Raw genomic sequence first — 26,635 nt, 5'->3', positions numbered from 1 at the left:
TTTACCTTGAATTTAGAATGCACATTACATTCTCACTTTAAATATTTTGCACCCAGTCAAGTTGTTTTCAGCACGGAGCATAAAGTATACACGTAGGTTGTCCCATTGAGCCAAGCACATGATTGTAGGATCATGCTGGCGGAGGAAAGCTATTTGACACTTGCAGTGTTATGCACAAAAGTGTGAATTGTCTGGAATTCAAAGTGCATTTTAAAGTTAATGACTAAATAGCTGAGCTGAAAACACAGCTCACATGGAGAATTTTTTTCAGTTATTTTTGCCTAAAATTTTAAACTCACTTTGAATTCGAGACAATTCACACTTTATTAAATAATTTCATTATATGTGTTTCTATTTATACCACTTTATTTTAAAACTTTTTTTTTTATATTATTAATTATCAGTGCTTCCTCTGTGAATTGAGGTAAATTAAAAAAACAAAATTCATTTTCAAGATTTAGGCCACTTAATGTTGAATATAGCGGACTTGAGTGCATCTCTTTAGTAATTAAATCCTATCATTATCACAGACGCAAAATTACAACAGTGCCTATTACCTTGAAAATTTTTTCCAAACCCAATTGACGGACCAGTGCCAGCATCTACTTTGATCTTGTTGCTCGTCTTCTCCTTTAATACATCATCATCAGAGGAAACGTCGTATGAATTACTCTTTTTTTTCTTCTTCTTCAGCCGTGGTGGAAGCTTTTTCGGAAATGTAAACATTGGGAATATCACAAGAAGCATTGCTGTGGCACAAAGTAGAAATCCACTCCACCTAAGACAAAAAAAAGAAAATATATTTTTTATTAGTTTGGGAATTAACTGGTTTTGATGGTTACGATACACTATTAGATGTAACAAAGGACTGCAGGTTCTTAAGGAGGTGCTCTAGAATAAAGACCAACCTGTGTTAAGGTCACCAAGTATCTACACCAATGAGGTCTATGATCAGATCTAGACGTTTTTTTTTCATTGTCCCATTTTTTGAGGAGGAATATTTTCTCAAACCTTTCCCCAGCATTTGTTGAGTCTGATCTTTTTCTTTTTCAAGGAAAACCATCAAGCATGCTTTCTTGGGATGACGGGGGTTCAGACCCTCAACTCCAATCTCAGTATGTATATTTTTCAAATGAATGATGTCCATTTCTGTGCTGTGCCCTCCCACATCGCAGGGAACTGAATGATAAGGAACAATATCCTTGAACGTGACTCTTAAATTGATCGTATCACTCCATAAACAAAAGAGCGGCTCCTCTAAGAACCTACTAAAGTCCCCAGTGAAAAGATAAACTCAATGAAACCAAGAAAAAAACAAAAGCAGAACATATGCCTACTTTGCCCCTTCTACAAGGTTTATCTATTAGAAGCACAAAATCATGGTGCTTCACAGGACAGACAATATTATACAGAAAGGCAACCACAGATGAGAGAAAAATAATTAAATAAACTGAATATTGAATCTATGAGGTAGAGCTTTCGAATCCAATTGCTTACACTGCAGAAAATGAATCACTGGGGAGCGGTGTTTACAATAACAAGTATATTCAAGGTCAATACAAGACTTCCCTATATAGAAATACTTTGTATACTATTCAATCAACAAATATTGATATCTGGAAAGGTTAAACCAAATGAATTTTAGATTTGTGTAACCTAACTAATTATGTACCTAACTCGCTATGTAACTGGAGATTGGTCTTGTACACAATACAACGGCAGCTACACATATTTTCATTTATATGTGTGTAACAGCTGTTATGAAAGATTTTAAACATTTTTGCAGATGTAATATGCGATGATTGCAGGTTCTTATAGGGCTGCAAGCAAAAGCATTTACCACAAGTAATATTTATAAAAGATTTCTTTGGAACAGCACTTTACTCAATAAAGTCTCAAAATCTTCTTAATCCAGCATTTTATTCCTGACTTATGTGATACACAATAATTGGTGAGTTATCTAAATGACAGATATTTTTTACATCATTTTAAGATAGTCTGTCAGCATCTTGCCTACTTTACACTGTTAACTAGGTATACCCAAAATTAAAACATGGAGCAAGCATTTTTTTTTAATTGGGGATATTTCTAAAAATAACCCTCTAAAGCTGCATATCTCCTGTCTGCTGCCTTTGCAATCCCTCCTCTTCTAACCCCGCCCAGACTTTCTGTGGATGTCCAATCAAAGACATTTTAAAACAGATCAATGAGAAGTCTTTGCAAGACAGGTCCTCTGGGCAATTGCCTGCTTCTTGAGTTTAGCTCTACTGAGCTAAACAAACCAGGAAGTAACAGGTCGATTGTCTGATTGAAAGCTAGGAGGTGTAAGAATGTTAATTGATAAAAGTGGCAATTTTTGTTGAAATCTGTACTTTTGTAAAATGAAAAAAGACACACTCTTTACACAGAAAGGATTTCAGCAAGCTAAAGTGATGTAGGGGTTCGGAATGTCTCTTAAACTACTTAGTTATAGTGACTGTTTTCACATCCCTTACAAAGTTATAAAGCCCAGGGGACTCTTAACTACTCAGTGGGTAACAGGGAGCTTTTAATAATAATCATAAAGATGGATGGGTAGACATATCAATTGGAGGCTGCACAAATAAGTGTTGCCATGTTGCCAGATGCTTAAAAAAAGCCGAATACTCACTAGCTGAATATTCAGCATGCCAAGTGGTAGCTTGCCCTGTATTGTTTAATTTATGCCATCTCGAACATTTAAGGAAGAAACCATACCAATACATATGCTATATAATGTATGTAGCACATCTATACTGTATCAGAGATGGACTGTGAGCCCATTTAATAAGTCAAATGCCAGGAAAAGTTGTGTGCATCTTATACCTCTTGCAGGTACACAACAGAGCACTGCATTGACTGCCAGCAGGGTTACTCCAGAAGTAAGAAAGCTCTATTGTTCCTGATTTAAAATCCCTTGTTTATTGTCATGTTAAACATATAATTTCATATTGGAGGGACATAGCATTTTATGTTGGAGGGTTATACCATTTCATATTGGGGGATATACCATTTCCTATTGGAGGGATATACCATTTCATGTTGGAGGGACATACCATTTAATGACTGTTCATATGCTGTTTTTAGTCCAAAATAGAGAAGGACTCCTTTTTCAATGTGGTGTGTTGCAAGGTATACATAAGTAGTAAAGGTCTCATTGTCTCTGCCTAATCGCCTGTTACAAATGTTCCTCAGTTTGCCCATGGAACGATCTATCAAAGGACTTTATTGCTTATTGTTCATTCTCCAGTATCAATATTATCAGGGTAGAAGGCTTCTCCAGTACCGGTACTGCATAATACCTAACTCTAGTGAACTGCAATAATCAAACTATTAAATATTTCAACTTGACTGAATCCCTAATAAAACTGTCTCCATCAGAGGTCAAGTCCTAGGGAAAAAAGTGTGGGAACTCACCCAAGGCTTACACCACTCCGAGATGGGTGAAATGCTCTGCGGTTGTTTTGCACAGCGCAAGCATATTTAATGACACACTTGCATTGTGTTTGCTGGTGTCTTGTCTCTGGTGTCCCTATAAGTAGGATGCCAAGTAAAATTGGACAGGGCTGGTGTCTAGAAGAGGCTGTTTGTGGTGAAATGAATGTGTAAAGGGGTCTGTTTGTGGTGTACTATGTGTAGCTAGGGGGCTGTAGTGTGTGTGTGTCTGTGTGTGTGTGCACATATAGGGTGCTCTATGTGCTGCGCTGTGTGTTTATCAAAGAGCTGTTGTGTTATGTATGTATAGAGGATTTGTAGTGTCTGTGTATAGGGGTGAAGTGTGTGGAGATCAAGTGTGTGCAGGTAAAGTGTGTTGGGAGGTGTACTGCAAATGTGTGGGGAGGTGTACTCTATATGTGGGTATGTGGAGGATGTATATTGTATGGGGGGAGGCACGCCTGCCACCTCCCCCACAGCCTGTAGATCAGCTCACCCGGCTCCTCTAGACCTCAGACTAGACGTACGCGTGTGCATGATAAGCTGGTTATTTCCTCATGAAAAGACTGAAAGTCACTTCTGGGGGAAAAGAGGGAGGTCTTTTTAAGGCTACAGCTCATAAGATATACACTCTTTTAAGATATACCTCCAATGACTACATGCATAAAAATGCATGAATGCATACATTTGGGGTATATCTACTAAATAGAGACATTAATTTTTCTCCTACTTGGGCAGTGGAGTGTCCCTTTAATGCCAGAGAGTTGCCACGTGTTGTACTGTAAGTGCCGGAGCTCTCAGAAAATATATATTCAAGTTGTGATATGCTACAAAATATATTGTATGTTTTGTATATATATTTGTATATATATTCAGCTTACATTCAAAGGCTTAATAACAAATGTATTGGTTTATGCTTATAATGCATATAATACATGTCTTCTGATTGGTAATACATGTCTTCTGATTGGCTCTCATGAATAAAGAATTAAAAAATATATTTTTTTTTTATTAACACATTACTACTTTAATTACAAATTTCATGTGCATAGAACTAGGATTTAGAAGTGTACAGTTCCCATTTTCGAGATTTCATTGTACATTATGAATCTTTTACAACAGGCTAAGAAGTCATTAGACTGGAAAACGTTTTTGCTTTTATGAACTATGAATTAACCATTTGGAGGTCAATATCAAGCTGAGCATGTCACGACATGAGAACACCTGTTTATTCCTTTGTCCATAATATGTTTTGGGGGGGATGTTAACTGAGACCACGCTCATAGTTTGGTTTGTTAAGGTACATTATTACTAGCATTCAAGTATTTTCAGTGTCATTTAGCATATTTACAGTTTGTAAATCCTCTAACTAGATCATCCAAAATCATTGTATCATAATTGGGGGGGTGCATGAAGATTTGCTTCTGAAATAAAGTGTAGGTTAATGTATGGTATGTACATGTACAATGAAATATTGCTCTTACCAGTTCCCAATGAATCGAGGATCACTCTGCTCAATATGGACAATGGTTTTGGGATCTACATAAAAACCAATAAGGACCCCTCCTAACAAATATCCTGCGGCGGGACCAAGGGCTCCCATGACGTACATGATCGCTGTGAAAATGCAAAAGGAAGAGAGACTATAGAAAGAAATGTAATGCTCACAGATGATGAAAATTACTATGTATTACATGAAGAAGCAACTTATTCAATATGAATGTTGAGGACACTCGAAGCACCACAACTCATGATGGAATACTTTAGTGGTAACAGTGCAAGAAATATTTGGGTTCCACCTCTCCTGTTTTTATCTGACCGTTTCTAGTAGTCTCCCATAAAAACTGGGTTCACCTGGAAACCAATGCCCAGCCTATATATTACTGCTCGGGTAACCTGATTGCTTCACTTACAAATTATTTGTATAAATCCATTTAACGCCACCCTCATTGCTTGCAACCCATCAAGACCCATCTAGGGTCAAAATATTACTGATTCCGTCACCTTGGCTGAATAAAAATCAAGGTTTTTTTCCATCACAAATTGACTAAGGTGTTAAGCTGTTCATTATCATTGTTATCAAATTCTCGTAAGATATCTACAGTGCAGACGTACAACTTCAATGTACTTCTATAATGCAGACGTACAACTTCCAGATTATTTTATCGGCAGCGGGTTTGCCAGACTTTGGGTAGCAGGAGATACCCATTTTTTGGGTGAAACAGAACAACAATAGTTTGAATTAAAAAATAAGTGGGACAGTACCCAAATAATCCTTGCACCACAACCACTACAACATCTTAGCGTATCTCTTTAACATACTGTATCATGAATGAGACAGAGTCATATTTCCATTTGTTAATAATGTCATGTATACATTCTGTTACCTAAAATGGCTAGAAAACACATTGATTGCAAAGTTAATATCTCATTTTCTAGTTCCATGTGTATGCCACAGCCCACATGATTATAATGAGTAAATAACTCACAGGCCAATGTATTATAGAAGATGTCTAATAACACTCATGCACACTAAACTTCCATAAATGTAATTAAACGGTAAATTGGGTAACAACTTATTAATGATATGCAATTAATAGATTTCCTATGCGCATTCCACAAGCAAGCATAGATTACATTATTATCAGCTTAAAGTAAGACTCTTCTCATTTTAGACAGAGTAGTATCCCATTAAATAATGGTAATGCAGTATGGAGCTGGAATGAAAACATTATAAGCATATGGAGAGTGTAATTAAATAAGAATTTGATGTGATACCTACTGACGTTCTGGGAGAACAGATAAAATGGATAATATTCCTTTCTGTAAATTTCCCAAACTTGTCAGACTCATTAGACAGCAGAAAACATTAATAATGGTATGTTATTTATATATATATATATATTCATATAACAACCAAAATGTAACCTCTTTATGAACATATGCATCATATTAGATAAACGCTAAGCAATTACAATGACGAAATAGTTTAGTAATTATATATATATATATATTAATCATTGATAGCATTTAATAAAATCAAATGAGTAATTAATTGGATTCTTTAAGTGTATTACATTTTGTACTTACAAGAACAATATTAACAACTGGAGAACATTCTAACTTAGCATTAATGTTTATAAAATGTGATTAGAACAGTGTTGGAATTATTTATATATGGACTTGTCGGTGATGAGTAGTCTATGAAACCGATTAAACATAAAAAACTAAATTCTCAAGAGACTTCCCAATAATATACTAATATTCTATAAAAACAAAACAAACAAAAAACATTTTCTATATAAATGAATTAAATAATTTACAATATACAGAGAAGGAATGAGTGTGTTTAAATGTGTTTAATACTTAATACTTGATATTACTTATATTACCTATATAGCATTATTCTCCATGGCCCATAATATAGTTCCCCACTACTACACCAATACATTTAAAAAAAAAAAAAAAAAAAAGATTAATTAATGGGACTAAACAAGTAGAAGGCAGGTCAATGAGTATACTGGTGTTGGCATGGAGCAAAGGAGGATATTAGAAAATTAGATGAGTTGAATGGAATGTGGAGGATATTGCTTGTGGTAAAAAAAAAAAGGATAGTGGGCTGTTAAGGGAGGAGGAATATGTTTGTGAATAGGTGGGTTTTCAAAAGTTTGTACATTTTGTTAGTAGTTTGAGAGAAAACTTTGGAAACGATTTGGAGGACAGAGGTTTAATTGCACTATAAATATAAAAGGTGTGAAAATAAAATGTTGATGAGTTTGAAACCAGTGAAATCTTTGCTATAAGTGGTTAAATGATCAGAGCAAGCAGCAATGTGAAAAATAGGGATGAAACCTGAAAGGAAAAAAAAAACATGCAAAATAAAGAAAAGAACAATACCTATCACCTTGAATGTCACTGGAGATAAGTATTTGCAAGGTGAAGATAGGGAAGAATGAATGGCAGAAAGGAAAAGAAAAGTGTGTGACAGAGTCAATTGGAGTACTTTATGATAGGGAGACCTCTTCGCAGCTAATAAGCAATGAGTTTTCAACTACAGGTCAGAGCTCTGGACTCAGGACTCGGTTAAGGTCTGATTATGATCTCCACATAGTTGTGGGACCATCATCTGCCATAACTGGGTCCAAAAAGCAGCAACTCGGACACTTTTGTCTTCACGATCACAACCCAACCCAACAGACTGGTCATGCAAGATTCTGTAATCAGACTGATCTGATTTTTTTTGCAGAATTCCTTCCCTAAATGCAGGTCAGGTATGGCCCCGGTAAATACCAGGGTTTCCTTTAAATATTAAAAGTGGCAAACACAGAGTTACATGGTTGGTCTTCCAAGCCCATTATGCCAACTACTTAACAGTTAAAGGGTTATTTTAATAAAAAAGCACTTGTAGTATAAGCCTACCTATGCTGGTCCCAAGCCCCTTCTCCCTACCCAAAAAATAGCTTAATATTACCTCTGTACCAATGCCAAGGCTAGGCCCCCCCTGCAGCTCAAGCTTTCTTGGCTAATGTCACCCCATGTTGCCACTTCCCTTATTTGGCTTTCACTTAATCCATCCACTTCTTGAAAGCATGTTTTCATTAACTATTGCAGTCTATTTACCGACTGTCTGTAACACGCGTCTCTATCACTGTCAACCTGCCGCTAGATTGTAAGCTCACAAGATCAGAGCGTCTGTCCCAGTGTGGATGTTTTTGTTTTATGTCATAGTTTGTGTAATGTTTGACACTGCTTTATATTGCACAGCATGAATGAATGGGAGAAACAGGCTGGAATATTATATCACAATAAATAATAAGCGTTAGAAAGCATTGTGTTCCTGTTTGGTGTTAATTGCAGTTTTTCTATTGGCTTCTCAGCATAGTAGAATGCATAAAAAAAATATAAAACTAATATTCATACTCCAGCTAATGTTGTTTTACTTTGCCTGCTGTTAATACGAGATATATAAATCCTGGTTCTGCAATGCTTGCAATTACCCTCCATTTGTTCTCCCAGAGGAACCATGAAATCGACTGCAAGTTGCTGACCTAAGTCACTGGAATTTAAATAGAAACTTTTTTTATTGCTAATACGCTTTGGAACAAACTTAGAAGTCTAATATTTGCTATATTATGCTTGTTACAAGCAAACTGTAATGTATTGAGTTAGTAAGTAGAAATTTGTATACATTATACTGAGGCTTATTCATTGATTAGTTGAATAAAGCTTTAATATTATTATGAGAATGAGAATGTTCCATTAATAGTTATTAACGTCTTCAAGGTTTATATGTGTTACACCTAAACAAAATTAAAGGGTTAACCCAAGGACCATGACCACTTCAGTCATTCGCAGTGGTCACGGTGGCTGCAGTCTGTATGTGCTGCTGCCAAATGTGTAACTTTACCTATGGCAGTGTCATAGGGGTGTCATCAGCCAGATCAGAACTAGCGTTCCGGGCTGGCTAATGTCAATTCTGTGCCGTTTTCGTTGCTCGCTGGTTGAGAGGGGTTGAGAGGTAAGAGGGCATTGCTAAGCAGTTTAGCCCAGCGGTTCCCAAACTGCACACAGGGGTGCCGCGGAATGTTTTTTCGGATTATAGCACCAGGGAAACATTACTGATGAACAGGGGCCTGGTCAGGTGCCGCAGTCCTTTAAGACCATGACCGGACCCCTGTAAAGTCGGCCGGCAGGGGGGAAATGACAGCCTGTCACGTCCTGCCCATCCTGCAGTTAGGCAACACTGGAGGAGGCAGCCACAGCGAGAGGGGAGAGGTGCACAAAGAGCTCCCGACCCCTCATTCCCACCAGCAGCAGGACTCCAAGCCACCCTCCTGGCACATAAAGTAAGCTGACAGGAGGGTGGCTGGAGACATTACAAATAAATCACTTGTATTTGCATGAGTGTGTGAATGAATTTGAGTGTGTGTGAGTATGAGTGTGAGTATGAGTGTGTGAATGAGTTTGTGTGTGTGGGTGTGTATGAGTTTGTTAGTGTGTGTATGAGTGTGTGTGTGTGTGTGTGTGTGTGTGTGTCAGGGTGTTTGTGAGTGTGTGTGTCAGGGTGTGCATCTGGGGGTGTGTGTGTATATATATATATATATATATATATGTCAGTGTGCTTCTGTGTCTGTGCACACATCTGTGTATGTGCGTCTGTGTGTCAGGGTGTGTATTTTTATGTCATTGTGTGTATCTGTGTTATGGTGTGAGCATGTATCAATATTTGTGTGTGTCAGGGTGCATGTGTGTATATGTCGGTGTGTATCTATGTGTGTGTATCTATATGTGTGTATGTGACGGTGTCTATATGAATTTGTGTGTATGTGTCTGTGTATTTATATGCATCTGTGTGTTAATGTGCATGAATATCTGTGTAAGTATGTATGTACGTGGTAGTGTATGTGCAGATAGTGTATGTATCCAAGCAGTCAAACACCAGCACAACATACAAGCACAATCCTGCAATCTAACTCAAATATTACATACACACACCCCTGCATTCAAACAAAATATATATATACAAACACATCTCTTCACTCACACACAAATACTTCACACAAATGTACATCCGCATTTAAAAGTGAACATTACATTCAGACATACTCCTGCAATCAAACACAAACATTAAATGTAAACACACCCCTGTATTAAACCACAATAACTATATACAAGCACCCCTTCAGACACCAACACTGTACATTACACAATAGCGCCAGTAAATGCCCCAGCGCTGTACAGATATGCAACCTAGAAATTGTGACTTGGGGTGCCTTGGAAAAATACTGAAATATTAAGGGAGCCTGGAACCTAAAACGTTTGGGAACCACTGGTTTAGTTCATTGCTGGTAAACTGGGCCAGGGTACTCCTCGTAACATAATCTCTACAGCGTGCTATAGTTATTATACTTGGAGTAACCATTGCATTCAACTTCTTATAACTTCTGCTCTTCCCAAATCACCCCTATTCCACTATAATATTACAAAAATAAAGTGTCAAGAAGTACATAGGACAATAAAAGAAACACTAGATCACTATCACATGTGGGTCTATAATGTAGCTTTCAGAAGATAGGGCCAGAGAAATAACAGCACAGTAGGAAGCAGCAGTCAAAGCTCATTATAAACTGGATACCATAAAGCAGTAATATACAAATCACAAATAGAGAGAAGTACTAGAGTGCTTATGCAAAGGCTGTATTAAGTGGAGGCTTAAAAAGGATTCCAACAATGGCAACAAATGTATGCATGATAACTTAGCCAAATTCTTGTTCTGGGTAATAATGCCTAATTTGGAGAGGGAAATATTCCCAACTGAAAGAATTGATACCACACAGTATCTGGAACTTTGATCTTGAATGGAGAAGAACCAAACACAGAGAAACCAAAATGGTGTGGTACCAAATATATAAATGACTAGTTACTTTTATGTTTGGATTAGCCTTTGTGGTTATAATTTAAAGGACCACTATAGGCACCCAGACCACTTCAACTCAATGAAGTGGTCTGGGTGCCAGGTCCCTCTAGTGTTAACACTGCAGCTGAAAACATAGCAGTTTCAGAGAAACTGCTATGTTTACACTGAGGGTTAATCCAGCCTCCAGTAGCTGTCTCATTGACAGCCGCTAGAGGCGCTTCCGCGCTTCTCACTGTGAAAATCACAGTGAAAAGACGCTGGACATCCATAGGAAAGTATTGAGAAATGCTTTCCAATGGGCGGTTTGAATGCGCGCGCGACTCTTGCAGCGCATGCGCATTCGGCACTGACCTTGGAAGAGGGGGGAGAGTTCCCCAGCGCCGAGGGAGCCTGGCACTGGAGAAAGGTAATGGGCTGAAGGGGTTTTAACCCCTTCAGCCAAGCGGGAGTGGGATCCTAAGGGTGGGGGGGGGACCTAGAGACCCTATAGTGCCAGAAAAACGAGTTTGTTTTCCTGGCACTATAGTGGTCCTTTAAGCATCTGTGTATTAGTATTTCAAGAATGGTTACTTACCATTAGGCAAGACAAGTATTATTCAGGATTTGTGCTAAAAATATGGCTAATTATTGTTTATTTTAGTTTGTTTGTTCTCACATCTCAAATTTTAAAGAGACATTCCAAACAACATAAACACGGCAACTCACCACAGCAGTTATAGTGCCAAGACGGCCCTCAAAGTGCACCTCAAAGTAGTTTGACTACTTACCTTGGGTCCAGCAGTCACCCTCCAATGAAAGCAAGTAGCTCTCTGTTCTCAACTAGTCGAGGTATGCAGGGCTTAGCTCATTGGCTGACAGAGATCATTTGACACTCTCAGTCAATGAACCAGCCCTACACAGCTGTGTTTACTTCAGGAGAGCTAAGCTCTTTGCATGAGCTTCAGGCTCTCCTGGAGGATGAAATCAGCACCTGGTGAATCCCAGGTAAGTTGTTAAACCATTTACAAATGGAGTGAAGTCTTATCTTCGGAGTACCAGGACACTCTGTTAACAAATAACTACTACAGCACAATGTTGTGGTTATGGTGCTTGGAGTGTTCCCTTAAATGAAGCCATGTAGGATGTGGTAAAGAAATGTACAACCATCCAAGAAAGTCTTGAATGCTTTCAAGTAGAAATGGACTGGCACAATTCCAATACCTTGAAGAATAGGCATTCTATTGATTTCAGACAAGGTGACGCTTTTCAACACCTTTTAGAGTGTGCTAAAAGATATACATACATGTTTAATTTAAATGCATAGTGCTCGGCACTCAGTCCTTGATTCAAAAGCTAATAGAGAAGTACTCATGATGTTTTGAAAATGTTTTTATATGAAAAATAATGCCAGCCAACATTTTTGAAGAACAATTAATGTTTGTATTTACATGTCTTACTACGTTGGTTAAGAGTAGGAAAAAGCACGTGCTTGCTAGGAGATACTTGAAAAACAAAGTACATTTCAATTTATTTTTTCAGTAAATACTTAAATACATAAATGTATTTTTATATATATAAAAAACAGACTTTATAAACAATTATACAACTTTAAGGGTAGTCTAGATCCTGGTTTCTTAACCTGTGGTAAACGTACCCCACGCACCAACACCGTAAACACACACCAACAGTGAGAGGTCGCAAGGGAGCAGAGCAAAAAGATCACAACGATGACAACAGCCAAGCTAGACCCCAAGGAAAGGATCCACTCCAGCTCTCCCAGAGGTATTTATAAGTGTATGTGTGTGTGTGTCTGTCAGTGAATGTGTTTGTGTCTGTCAGTGTGTATGTAAAATCAGTAGACTGTGTGTCAGTGAGTGTCTGTCAGATGTCCCTTTGGAGGTGTGACCACAGGAAAGTATAAATTTGAGGAGGTTTTGGATAGTAATGTCACTTTAATTATAATTGTAATTTGATATAGAGCAGATATATGCTATGCATTATTAGTAAATACATCAAAGCACTATCAGTTTAATTGTTTAGTTTTGACGCTGCATTTTATTTATATCCTGTTTTTTTTTTTTATCACATTAATTTTGCATTATATACATTCACAATTATCTCACAACAGATTATTAAAATACACTTTAGCTTATTTAGGACTAGCGCTATTTCATTTGTCTCCCATGTTGGAATTAGTGTGGGATCCACCGATATTAGGGTACTTCAAAGAAGTGATGGGCTTACCACAATATGATTATATGGTGGAACTGAATCCCCATATTTATTTGCCGAGATAGGCGATTTTTAAGTACCCTTATAACATTTCAAACTGTATTTTTATGTGTGCGCTATTACTTAATATGTATATTAAATGAGCATAATATGAGCCTCCGTGTCTATAAAATTCCAAGACTTTACTAATATCATGATGTAAAGTCATGATTATTAAGACCCTTCTTGTTTTCTTTTGTAGCTACCTTTTTCTTTTCCTTCCCAACCTTTGCTTTATCTGGTAAGTAGGAAATTATGTTTTCTTATATGTGTATGTTTTTATAATCTTTCTCAATGCTTTATTGATACTTGATCGTTCTTACGATAGTGTTTTTTTAAATACATTTGTGATACGTGTGATTTGTCTCTTCTTAAGTTTCCATATTACTGTATGTTTCTTCTTTTCTTTTAGTGCGACATAACTTCATCTCGAACTTCCAGGACGGCAGACACACACATATATATATATATGTGGGATGTTCTGATTGGCTGAGACATTGTCTAATGTTTAATATTTATCTTATATGATATCATTTGAAGTTTCAAATTTTATTTTCTCTCTCTTTGCTGCTGAGGGAATAAAGAAAGAGTTCAGCATAAAATATGCCTCCTTTTCTAAATAAAATCATGACTATACGTTATTAGTAAAAATTTGGAATTAAACCTTAAAATAAAAATGCATGTTTGTTATAATTCAATATATTGATTTCTGAACAATGAATTACACAAATGGTACAACATTCCTGTAATCCTCCAGTTTAATTTATGCCGTGGCTACTGTTATTTGGCTTTTTTTATCTCCCTTATCATGATAATAGCATGAGGCTACACATTCAATGTTATATCTTTCCTACCAGCTGCCACTAATAAAGGTCATCTGGCGAAGGATACAATAGAAAATAGTGTCGAGTCAGCACTATTGATGCTTTTAGTATAAATGAGAACAGTCAGAGATAACTGTGAATCTCCTTTAAAATTTATACAAGCAATTAAATTAAAGTAGCCTGATGGTTGGGGTTTTTTCCCCTTATTTTTTATGATAAATATTTTTTAAACTAATTCTAATGAAAAGTCCATAATTTATAGAATGTTGCTTTTAGATTCTGGTACACCCTTAAGAGCCAACAGTCAAATATCAATAAGATGATTAATAGATTAATTAATTTATAGAAAGGAAATAAATAGGAACCCCGCTATAAAGTGGGAGGACAAAACTATATAGTCTTTCTGCATCAGGCCTTGGTGCACACCTCTCTGAATGCTTTATTGTGCCCATCTGAATAATATGAACTGCAAAGATCCTCAGTACCTAGTAAACTCACACATCTACTGATTTACACTTTACTGATTCTCTAAATAATGGGGAAGAAAATATAAGGTAAACTGTAAACAAGTTTGATAATGAACCCATCCAAAAGGCTCTATTCTCATTACCAAAGGACAGGCTTATGGAGGTGCCTGTGCAGTTTACATAAAAATTGGTGGTCTACAGAGAACACATTATATACTTAGGGGAACAAGTTCAATGGGTCCCCATTCTCCTCACTCTTGCATTGCTGATGAATACGGTAATTAATATTTATGGTACCTACATCTTGACGGAATAAAAAGAGCCACATTGTCCCCCCTGGGAAGCAATACAGTTAATGTCCTGTGTTTGCCAAATATCCAAATTCTGTATCTTTTGTAAAAACCTGAATTTTGCGATTTGAATGCGATTTGAATGACTGATCACTGAATAGGAAAGCCGGTTTTAGACACAAAAAAGAGGTCTAGCGGTTTGTGGCAACTAGCTCTTCTTATTAATTTGTTTTGGAAATTCCTGTATCAGACATCCTATAACAGTGTGGTAATGTATTCATGTGTAATATGTCTTATCTTATAGGGGAACTAGTAGAAGACAGAGCCAGGGTACATCATTTTGTCTCCTGTATATAGGCTGAAACGTAGTCAAAACGATTCTGTGCCTTGTTTCTTCAATCCAGACTGTCTGGATCTCTCTGCTACTAGTGCACCTTCGGGATTCGCCTTCCCTTCCTGGAGCACCCTTATGGGGATCAACAATTTTCATGTGTGCATTCTCCTGTTGATGTACAATACTTATAGGGAAACTGTCACTTCTCTGGAAATGAGACCATTGAATAAAACATTGAAAACTGAAAATAGACTGTAACATCTTCATTTGGTGCTCTGGTTTCTGTTAAATTTGCAAATAAAAAGAAGTGACAGAATCATTATTTAATTGTCCCTGTTCTCTCTGCTTTCTCTAAGCTGAATGCAAGATGTAAAGGATAATGATTGACAGGTAGCTAAATAACGAATTTTAAAAAATAATAAACGATTAGACTGCCTCAAGATTGTCAAAATATATATACATTTAGATCACTGCCTCTATATGCAGTAAACATAATTTCCCATATACATTTATACAAACACTCCTCTTATCAGTACATGCTGACTACATTGTAAAATATCTGCTCATGTGAAATACATTTAAATTGTTTTGCATTTTAATAGCCGTGTTCTTATTATCAGAACATGTTTCAATGAATTTGTTGGCTTATATTATAAATATATTCTTCTTGTCTCGGTGGAGAGTGAGCAACCATTTGGGATTTATTAGTGTACATGACTGCTCAAATAAAGAGCAACGCACATTAAAACATAGAAGTAGCTGCGCTTTTTAAAATACATCGTCTTTAGCATCACTGGCCCCATTCACAAAGAATTTCCATTTTATGCCACTGGTTTGCATGAATTATTTTAGAATAAGGTTCTTTGGGGACTATGTGATACACTCGAGATAGTTCTTAAAAAATGCGTTACTCAATAAATATTCAGTTTGAATGGGAATCTCTTGGAATTTGGCTTACTATGGTAGTTAATACATTGCTACCACCCTCTCCTACCCATTGTATTTAATGAACATATAAATGCAACATGCGTTATAAAGAAAATAACACAATACACAAAATGTAAATGTATTTGCTATACGAAACAAACTTTTTTAATATCAAGAATCTAAAATGCACATTGTTTTAGCCACTAGCCACTGGTGAGTAAAGATTTTGTCCAAGTGAATAGAAATTCACCCGTCGTGAGTGTGTCTAGTAGCCCGGCAATCCACAAAACAAAAGACACAATTTGGATATAATCCCATGGAGATTTATTACGGTATAACATGTAATGTTTCAGCTACTGAGAGCCTTCACCAACCTTTAAAAGTCTTGATAAAGGCTCTCAAACATGAAACATTGCACAGGGTTTTCTATCATATAAGTGGTGCTTCTGACCACAAAATACTTGAAGGGATATTGTAGGCACCTGTGACACATTTGCACTTAGTGCTGCAATGTTAAACATTGCAATTCTAAGTCTGCCCCCAGTGGCTGTCTGCCACACAGCCACTGGGGGCACTTCCGGAATCCTAACGGACCTCCAGCAATTTTCCCCATAGGAAAGCAATAAATAAGGAGCCTGGGACATCGGCGCTGGATTCAGGTAAGTGGCTGATGGGGTTTTAACCCTTTCAGCCCCACGGGAGGGGGGGCGCAAGGAAGGGGGGGGACCTATTAACCCTATAGTGCAAGGAAAACAGCTCATACAAAACGGCTGTGATTGGTCAGGGCTTGGCCTCTGACCCCAGAACGTGCGTGTGCGTCGACATCGTGACATCACACACACGTTCCCATGACCTTTAGAGGCGGAGCTACAAATGGGCGCAACCTCGTGGTCGGCGCCATTTTGGATCCTGCATGTGAAGGGGACGGACGCCCCAGCGGGTCAGCTCCCGGCTTGCTGCTGTACAGGTAAGCTCCTAAACCTGCCAGTGTGGTTGCACCGATCGGGTGCGACCACGTGCAGCCGCGAGCGGTGGGCCTTGACACACGACGACTGAGGTTTTCCCTAGTTCCTGCTTGGAAGCGGTCCTTGGTGGAGCTACCAGCCGGGGTACAGGGAGCTCCACTACATGGGTTAATAACTTCTTGATCCAAGGAGAGATCTAACTGCCATTCTGGGATCAAGAAGGATTTCTGTCCTAGTTTGTTGCAAAATTAAAAGCACTGCAAAGTGTTTTTTTTTTTTTGCCTTCTTTTAGATCAACAGAAAAAACATATGTGAGAAAAGCTGAACTTGATGGACGTAAGTCTCTTTTCAGCTATGTAACTATGTAAATTATTAATAACCTCAAATGTGGGAGTCCACAAGAATAAAAATGTTTTCGTTTTCATTCAGTCCTAGCTGTAAGTAATTGCAATAACTGTAAGAGTTCAGAAATACATTTGTTGCACTCTCTAGTAGAATAGGTATTCAATGCTTATGTAGCAATTGTGGGCACACAGTAGGTAATTATTTACCTGGGGAAAAGTCATCGCAACATATAGGCTCATTTACTATCCACTGGTAAGTACTGTGAATTGACAAGGGAAATACAAATGTTAAGCCAAAACCGATGACCTATTAAGCCAAAACCGATGACTTATGGTAGGATAAGCTTTTCAAATTATATATTTTTTAATACATTAATATTTTATTACCATAATTATTACCATTTTATTAAGTGGTTAATGCACAAAATATACATGCCAGTCAGTTTTTTTTTTTTATGTTTTCAATAATATTTATTTTACCTCTCCCCTCCCATCCCTGTCCTTTAGTGTTCCTCTCCCCTCACCTTCCCTTCCTGTCCCTTAGTGTTCCCCTCCCAGGCCCTTAGTGTACTTCTCTGCTCCTTGTCCCTTAGTGTACCTCTCCCCTCCCTGTCCTTAGTGTTCCCCGCCCCTCCAAGGCCCTAAGTATACCTCTCTCCTCCTGGGCCCTTAGTGTACCACTTCCCTCCCTGTCCCTCAGTGTACTTCTCCCCTCCCTGTCCCCTAGTGTACCTCTTCCATCCCTGCCTTCCTCTACCCTCCCTCCCCACCCTTAGTGTTTCTCTCCCTTTCCTGTCCTTTAGTGTGTCCACCTCTTAGTGTCCTCTCCCCTCCCTGATGCATCTCATTACCTCTCTTGTAGCGCAGCCGACCGCGGTACAGGAGCTTCTCGGTGAGCACTTCCTGTCAGTCTGGCCAGGTACAGGAAACTGAAGCTCATGTACCGCGGTCCACTCTACTCCACTCGACCACGCTGCACCGAGTGACTGGTAGGGGGAGCGATGTGCGCTTCCTTCCTGCTGGTAACTCGATTCTTGTGCCCTCATAGCTGGTACGACCTAATGTGGCCGCATGTTCCGTCTTGGACGCACTAGCCCTGTGTGCACTGGGCCACTGCCGCCTCTCACGTTGTTGGCAATATCGGTATCAATAGTGGCCGATACCGGTATTTACCAAAATCCGGAATATTGGCCGATAATATCGGCCAAGTCGATAATCGGTCAATCCCTAATATGAACATTGGAATTCTTTAAGTTAGATGATAAGAAATTATAAAAACACAGAAATAAAATGTAGCTTAGTAAGATTGTGTTTTGATTTTACATCAGTATTGGACTCTTTTATATTTATACTTTTATATACGTATTTCTGTCTTTGGTGCAACCCTTCCCCTTTTTATCTTTGTATTATTCCTACGAGTAGGGCTTAGTCTGCTTCCTACCTTAGGTCTGCTGCCCCTTTATTAGTATTGGTTTCTCTAGCGCTGTTACTTTTGTTTTGTATTTTACAATGGAATGATTGACCCTGACTTTAAATGATTACTATAGTGTCAGGAAAACAAACCCCTTTTCCTGAAACTATCGTGCCCTAAGAGTGCCCCCACCCACAGGGTCCCCCTCCCTTGGCGCTGAAAGGGTTAAAACCCATTCAGCAGCTTAACTTTATCCAGCGCCGGGCTCCCTCTGCGCTGGTGACCTACCCTCCCCCGCTGATGTCAGCTCCCGAGTGGAGCGGAATGTGCATACGCGGCAAGTGCCGCGCACGCATTCAAACAGTCCATAGGAAAGCGTTTTTCAATGCTTTCCTATGGACGTTCTGCACGCTGGATGCAAATTTTGCATCCAGCGTCGCAGATGCGCCTCTAGCGGCTCTCAGGAAGACAGCCACTAGAGGTTGGATTAACCCTGCTATGCAAACATAGCAGTTTCTCTGAAACTGCTATGTTTACATCTGAAGGGTTAAAACCTGAGGACCCAGACCACTTCATTGAGCTGAAGTGGTCTGGGTGACTATAGTGTCCCTTTAATGATTTTTCAGCGTACAGTTTTAAGTAACTATGACCTTGATTTATTAAAGGGACACTATAGTCACCTGAACAACTTTAGCTTAATGAAGCAGTTTTGGTGTATAGAACATGCCCCTGCAGCCTCACTGCTCAATCCTCTGCCATTTAGGAGTTAAATCTCTTTGTTTATGAACCCTAGTCACACCTTCCTGCATGTGACTTGCACAGCCTTCCATAAACACTTCCTGTAAAGAGAGCCCTATTTAGGCTTTCCTTATTGCAAGTTCTGTTTAATTAATATTTTCTTATCCCCTGCTATGTTAATAGCTTTCTAGACCCTGCAAGAGCCTCCTGTATGTGATTCAAGTTCAATTTAGAGATTGAGATACAATTATTTAAGGTAAATTACATCTGTTTGAAAGTGAAGCCAGTTTTTTTTTTCATGCAGGCTCTGTCAATCATAGCCAGGGGAGGTGTGGCTAGGGCTGCATAAACAGAAACAAAGTGATTTAACTCCTAAATGACAGTGAATTGAGCAGTGAAATTGCAGGGGAATGACCTATACACTAAAACTGCTTTATTTAGCTAAAGTAATTTAGGTTACTATAGTGTTCCTTTAAGCTTTCCAAATAATTAATTGCTGTTAGAAAAAATTTCCAAATGATTTATCTCCAAAATGTTCCATATACTATAATGGTGACTTATGTAGACAAATTATTTGGAAAGTACTGCATAATTTCAAAGTGTATTAAATGAACATCTATATGCATTCTGCCGGAGATAGTTAAGCTTTGGCACTCCAACTGTGGTGGATTGCATAACAGTCCACCACTGTTACAGGTGGCAAGCTCTGAAAAAAAGAGGTTAACCTGCTTCTCGACCCTGAGTGGCCAGCCTATATCACAGATTAGGAAACACTTATCTCAGTTAGTTATTACTTCTCCAACATGCTCTAACCCCAGTATAAATCTTTTTCTTCTGGAATGGATTGGGAGGTGGCTCTCTGTTCAAAGATCATAATTTTTTTCCCCTTTTATTATTTTTATGTTCTTATGTTTACAAAAATATGGAGTGTCGATTGCTGTATCATCTCTAATACTGAGATCCTGCTTAATTTCTCATGATGATGCGATCAGCATTTTTTATAATGTCTATCATTGCAAATAAAAAAGTATTATCCAAAAAAATAAAAAGAAACAATGAGGTGGCACCCACTGAGTTTTTGCCCCACTGCCACTAAAATACACTGTTCAGGTTACGGTACTTTAACATTAGTGCAAACGAGAGTAGGTAATAAAAAAACATCTCTACCGACGATAAATATCAAAATATAGTACAGTAAATTACATTTACAGCATTTAAAAAAAAAACAAAAAAAAAATTAATCTTGCAAACATGTCTCCAAAATTAATTGGAATAAAGGTGTATTTGCACAACAGTGAGAAGAGACTTTGTCCACTGTGCACCTGGTATAAGACCTAGCGAAATGCCTGAAGCTTACAAATGAAAAGTAGTCTCTGCCAATGCCATCTTTTTAGCTGGCTAGCTGGGAGGTTTGGGGCTTTCCTACATGGCATGGCAATATCTGCGATACCATGGAAGTCACAAGGACTGAGACCAACAGGGACATCAATGAGGACCAGGAGGGTAAGCACAGCCCAGATAGCTGGAAATAATACCTCCAGCTCAGCTTTAAAGGACCACTATAGGCACCCAGACCACTTCAGCTTAATGAAGTGGTCTGGGTGCCGGGTCCAGCTAGGTTTAACCCTTTTTGTTGTAAACTGCTATGTTTACCTATGGGTTAATCCAGCCTCTAGTGGCTGTCTCATTGACAGCCGCTAGAGGTGCTTCCGCACTTCTCACTATGATTTTCACAGTGAGAAGACGCCAGCGTCCATAGGAAAGCATTGAGAATGCTTTCCTATGGACTGGCTGAATGCGCACGCGGCTCTTGCCGCGCATGCGCATTCAGCCAGGAACGTCAGAAGAGGGAGGAGAGTCCCAGTGCCGATGGAGCCCGGCGCTGGGAAAAAAGGTAAGGGATTAACCCCTTCCTCCCCCTTCAGCGCCATGGGAGTGGGACCCTGAGGGTGGGGGTGATGTGGAATTATTAAAAATTATTATTGTACTTGTATTGAATTATTGTACTAACTCCATTTTAACCTTATATTGTGACAATCCTCCATTTTGTCCTCCTAACCTGACTTCTTCAAATCCTCCATTTTGTCCTCATGACTTAACTTGTTCATTTTAAAACTACATTACGTGACTGAACTTCTCAACCCAATTAATACAGTAGACAAAGACCGTGTTTCCTTCAAGGACAAGTACCAGGAGGTGCTGGCTACTCCTTAAGACTTGCTGGCTACTCCTTAAGAGCTTGTAAGATAGTACAGTTTGAAGGCCACAGAACACAGTAGTAATGAAATGTTCTATTCATAAGAGACCTTGCACCTGGACATAAAGCCTGATATCATTGACCGTGTAAAATGACGCTTAGGACCCCCTTGTCCCCCACCCGTGTCCAGAATAATCCCACCTCTGATGGGTGGGCACGGGACTAACCTCTTAATTTTACTAACCAATAGGTAAGACACTAACTCCGTCACTTAACAATTAATCCAATTGATGATGTTTATTTGCTGATATTCTAATAATCAATGATGACGCAAAATGCCTCTTAAAAGGGCCTGCGCGCCCGCTTTTACTGCACTTGCCAATAAACTTTCTCGAAGTTATTTTAACCTGAACCTCGTGTGTCAGACTTAATTACTTCAGCGTATATACGCAATTTAATTTTATTGATTTGGACAGGAACAGATAGACTTTAAACATTTTGGTTTACTTTCAAAAAGTACCATAACAACTTGGCGCCCAACGTGGGGCACCGGGCTATGTCTGGCCGGTGAGCCGTCCTAAGGAAGACAAGGGTGGACGGAGGAATCCAGGGGGAAGGAAGGGAGATTGATCACCTCCAGATACACGGTAGAGACTTCTGCAGAGCCACCGGTACGTTCCGGCCCCTTTGATTGACCCGTCCACGTGTCTGTGACTGCTTCCCGGGAGGACATCAAAGACAGGTAATATCTTGCCCGGTGCCTCGTTACTCACTTGTTTACCTGCATTTTAGTCTATCTGTTGCCTGGGTGTGTTTGAATTGTTTGCCTGTTTTCCCCTTTTTGGGATAAAGGGGGGTGGACCTGAGGGGACTTGCCTGGGTCTTCGGTTTGTCTGTTTATCTGTTTGTATTTTACCTCTTTTGGGATAAAGGGGGGTGGACCTGTGGATTCGTTCCTGGGGGTCTTCTGTTGCCTGTTTTACCTCTTTTAGGAACCACGGTGCTGTGGTTGTAAGGAAAAAGGGGGGTTGACCTGTGGATGTGTTCCTGGGGGTCATCTTTTCCTGTTTAACTCTTTTAGGAGCCTCGTGGCTGGGGCTGTAGGGAAAAAAGAGGTGTGTTGGATCTGTGGAGATTGTGTAGACTCATAGTTTCCTGGGGATCCTTCTTGTGCCACTTTGATAGCCTAGCTAGCTTCTCTGTGCACGTTACTCTGCTTGCAGAGTGGTGGTACCCTCCAGCTTTGAGCGCTGAGCTGGAGCCATTCCAATTTTTATTTTGTGGTGTGTGAATTCGGGCAGGCATTGCTGTCTTCATCACCACGGAGTAGTGGGACTTATAAAGTGGGTCTTTATAGGGGCACTACAAGAGTGAGGGTAGCGCAGACACTATTAGTGGGCTGCTGTGACGAGGGAGGCATATGGATTTCGGACCGGTGTTAGTTGTTATCCTTGGCCGTTGGTAGTAAGATACTACGGGATTGAGGGAGGTGACTTTGGAGTAAGCACACGAGTAAAGGAAAGGAATTATTGTTGATTTCATTTGAATTGTGATGCATGCACTGTATTTCAACTGTATTGTTGTCTTGTTTGTTTAATAGGAGTCTCATGAACTCCTGTGTCTGTCTCTAAGGATTTTCCTTGCCTTTCATCTTTTCTGTACTTCCTATATTATTATACTATCCACTCCCATTCCTCTTGAAGGAGAAGTGATTGGTCACACACTTCTCACCTCGCTCCAATCCGTGTCTACCACCCCGGGTAGGCGGATTCAGTGACTAGTCTACGTTTTGGGAAGACGCACCTGAGAAAGTTTTACGGTTCTCGGGTGGCAGTCGAGCATTGTAGACGTTCTTGTTCCGTTTTCCTTCTCTCTCCCTATATCTAGGACGCTGGTATAGGGGTAAAGGGATTATGGGGCAGGATTTAAGCAAGCCCAATAAGGGCTGGTTAGCATGTGATTTAGTAGAAAACAGAGAGGGCGAGGAGATGGTTAAAGGTGTTGTAAAGATTGCAAAAGTATGTAAAATTACTGTACCAACGGGTGGAAGATTGCAACCAGAAAGTTGGCGTAAGTTACTGGCAGAAATGAAAGGCAAGCTTACAGATAATGGTTTATTAAAGACTGCTGAAGCATGGTACAGAGTAGCGAAGGCTATTCAGCTAGAAGGTTGGGTTGAGGAAGAAATAAATCACAAGGGTGTGAAATTGTTTGTGTATCATCAGAATTGTGTTGCTGGGGTCTACCCTCAGCCAGCGCCCCAAAGTGGCGCCCAGGGGACGTCTATCCCCAAGGTTCAATCAGCAGTAGGTGATAGCCAGCTGACTATGTTCCCCGCTCCCAATCCTCCTAACACTCATCCCGCCACCTCCCCTGTTTGCCCGGTCCTGAATTCTGATGGATCTTTCTTTTCCCCCTCCCCGTCCCTAACATTCCCATCATCCTCGTCCATCCCTACGCTACCTGCTGTACCTCCCCCTAACATTTCATCTGCCATTCCTTCCCTACGCTCCCTCTCCGTTCATGACCCCCTCCCTTCCTCATCCACCCAACTAACCACCCCTTCCACCCTCGCCCCGACTCCTCCCCCTCCCATCTCCACCCCAGTCCAATACCCCACCTCCTTCCCCTCCCCAGCCTGGCCCTACCCCTTCCCGTATCCCATGACTCTGCCCTATCCCGGATATCCACTACCCCTTCCCCAAGCCACTCCCCAGGTCCCGGTCATGCCCAGTCCGACACAGTCTGCCCCGGATGTGCCCTCTTCCAACATGGCCGCCGCTTCTTCCCTTAACCCTAATGTAACACCTTCTCCGGCCACCAATATGGCGGCCCCCAGTTCGGCCCTGATGCCGGTAATCCCCGGTGACTACCTATCCCCAGGTTATGACTCACTAGCCACCCCCGCATCTGGGGCTCGTTCCCAACCACCGATCCTTTCACCTCATTCGGGCCCTGCACCACGCAAAAGAGCCAATATCATAGAATTCGATGATGACGAGATGGACAGGGTGTCCCATGTCTCATCGGAGCTTGCCGCGGGAGCCCCAACTCACCGTTCTATCGATGACCCTTTTGGCCACAAGGGTCGGGGAGAACAGGCCCCTTCTAAATATGTTGCCTTTAACCCCACTCAAGCTAGCGCATTAATGAAATCGCTCCCCGACCCAGAAAAACAGCCTATGCCTTTTTACCGAGGGATAGTTCAAATTCAAAAGACTTATTCCGCCGCATGGCGTGATCTACTCAGCATTTGTGCTATTAAAGCAGGGGATGCCTATTGGCCAAGTATGGCCCGTCACCTCAGTACAGATCTGCTTTCCAGTGATGTTGATTACCCCTCCGGGGTAACCTTTTGCACCCAATTAAGAGAATGGGCTAAGGACAAACTTGCAGATCAGGCTGCTGGCCTTACTGATGTTGTTCAAGAAAAAGGAGAATCAGTGGAAAAGTTTCATGCAAGACTGTATCAAATGTTCACAGATTTGGGGTTTGATCTTACTGACAAAATTCATTCACAAATGCTGTCAGGTGCGTTTGTCCAAGGCGTTAAAGACTCTATACGCAAGGGAATTATTGCTGCACGCCCTGAATATAAGGTTGTTCCCCTGGATACCCTGCTTTTAGTCGCTAGGGGCCTAGAATCTGCCCAGACCCCCAAAAGGCCAAGCTCTGCTCCTCTTATGGTTTCACGCAGTATCCCTGTTCCCAGGGGCACCAGACCAGAGGATAGCTTCTGCTTTAATTGCAAAGCTAAAGGTCATTTTAAAAGTGATTGCCCGGAACCCAAAAGAGAGATAAGAAAGCCATCCAGACCTGCCCCGGTCACTAAGACCGAAAAAGGGGTCCCAATAGTTGAGGAACCCGATGAATAGGAAACTGGCAAGCCTGTGTCTGTAACCCCTGTAATGGCAGTGTCTACAGGGGATAAGGGGGGACCACTTGCCACAGTGACTCTGCCCATTGAAGGCCACCCCACCACATTTCTAGTTGACACAGGTGCAGCCCGTAGTGTTCTACGAGAACAAGACTTGCCAGACCCATCTTTTCTGTCAAATATTGATGTCTCTTGTGTTGGAGTGGATGGCCAGCCGAGACATAGCCCTCTAACAACCCCGCTACGAGTTGGCTCTAGCCTGCTCGCTCGCTTTGTAGTATCCTCCACATGCCCCATTAACCTGTTAGGTGCTGATGTCCTCTCACGCCTGCAAGCATCCATCACTTTTACCCCGGATGGGCAGGTAGAAATGTTTACACCCCTGTCTGTATCAGACACTTCAGCCCTATGCTCTTTGCCTCTGATGCTGCATTTAGAAAAGCCCCGTGAGGAGACAGCAGAATTAAGGTCCAATTTCCCAGAGGAATTAAAAACACAGGTGCCCGCAAAGTTATGGTCCTCAGGCCCAGAGGACATAGGTCACCTAAATGTTCCCCCTGTGGTGGTAAAGCTTATTCCAGGAGCTAAGTTACCAAGAAAACCACAATATCCATTAAAACCAGCACAGTCAGCTGCAATTTCTGTCCACATTAAGGCACTCTTGGAGAAGGGTGCCCTTGTCAAATGTAAATCTGAATGCAACACCCCGTTATTTCCTGTGAAGAAGAAAACTCCGAAGGGTGAGCCAGAGAAGTACAGGATGGTTCAGGATCTCCGTGCTGTTAATGAAGCTACAGTCCTGGACACCCCTCTTGTACCAAATCCTCATACTCTGCTTTCTGGAGTCCCACCATCTGCAAAATTCTTCACAGTTATTGACCTAGCAAATGCTTTTTTCAGTGTCCCACTGGACCCATCCTGCCAATATCTGTTTGCTTTCACTCATGAGATGCAACAGTATACCTGGACTGTCATGCCCCAAGGGGCACAAAATTCACCAAGTCAATTTGCAAAGGCCATGGCCACCATCCTTGACCCATGGCAAGCCGAGCACCCAGAAGTTGTTCTGCTTCAGTATGTGGATGATTTGCTGCTCTGTGGAGATGACATACCCATCACCGAAGAGTGCTCAATTAGTCTG

General features: G+C 40.4%; 1 protein-coding gene across 2 annotated transcripts in view; it reads right to left on the bottom strand.

Annotated features, from left to right (window-relative positions):
* SLCO5A1 (solute carrier organic anion transporter family member 5A1) overlaps positions 1–26,635 on the bottom strand; it is a 108,010-nt gene that overhangs the window by 55,421 nt on the left and 25,954 nt on the right. For both annotated transcript variants that reach the window (XM_063451337.1, XM_063451338.1), the window contains exons 3-4: positions 4,938–5,070; positions 558–778 (exon numbers count right to left, since the gene is read on the bottom strand). In XM_063451337.1, coding sequence (XP_063307407.1) covers positions 558–778; positions 4,938–5,070 — 354 coding nt within the window. The remainder of the gene's footprint in view (positions 1–557; positions 779–4,937; positions 5,071–26,635) is intronic.

The sequence above is a fragment of the Pelobates fuscus genome, chromosome 4 (assembly GCF_036172605.1).
Source record: "Pelobates fuscus isolate aPelFus1 chromosome 4, aPelFus1.pri, whole genome shotgun sequence".
Lineage (NCBI taxonomy): Eukaryota > Metazoa > Chordata > Amphibia > Anura > Pelobatidae > Pelobates > Pelobates fuscus.
This window is presented reverse-complemented; position numbering and strand designations above follow the sequence as displayed.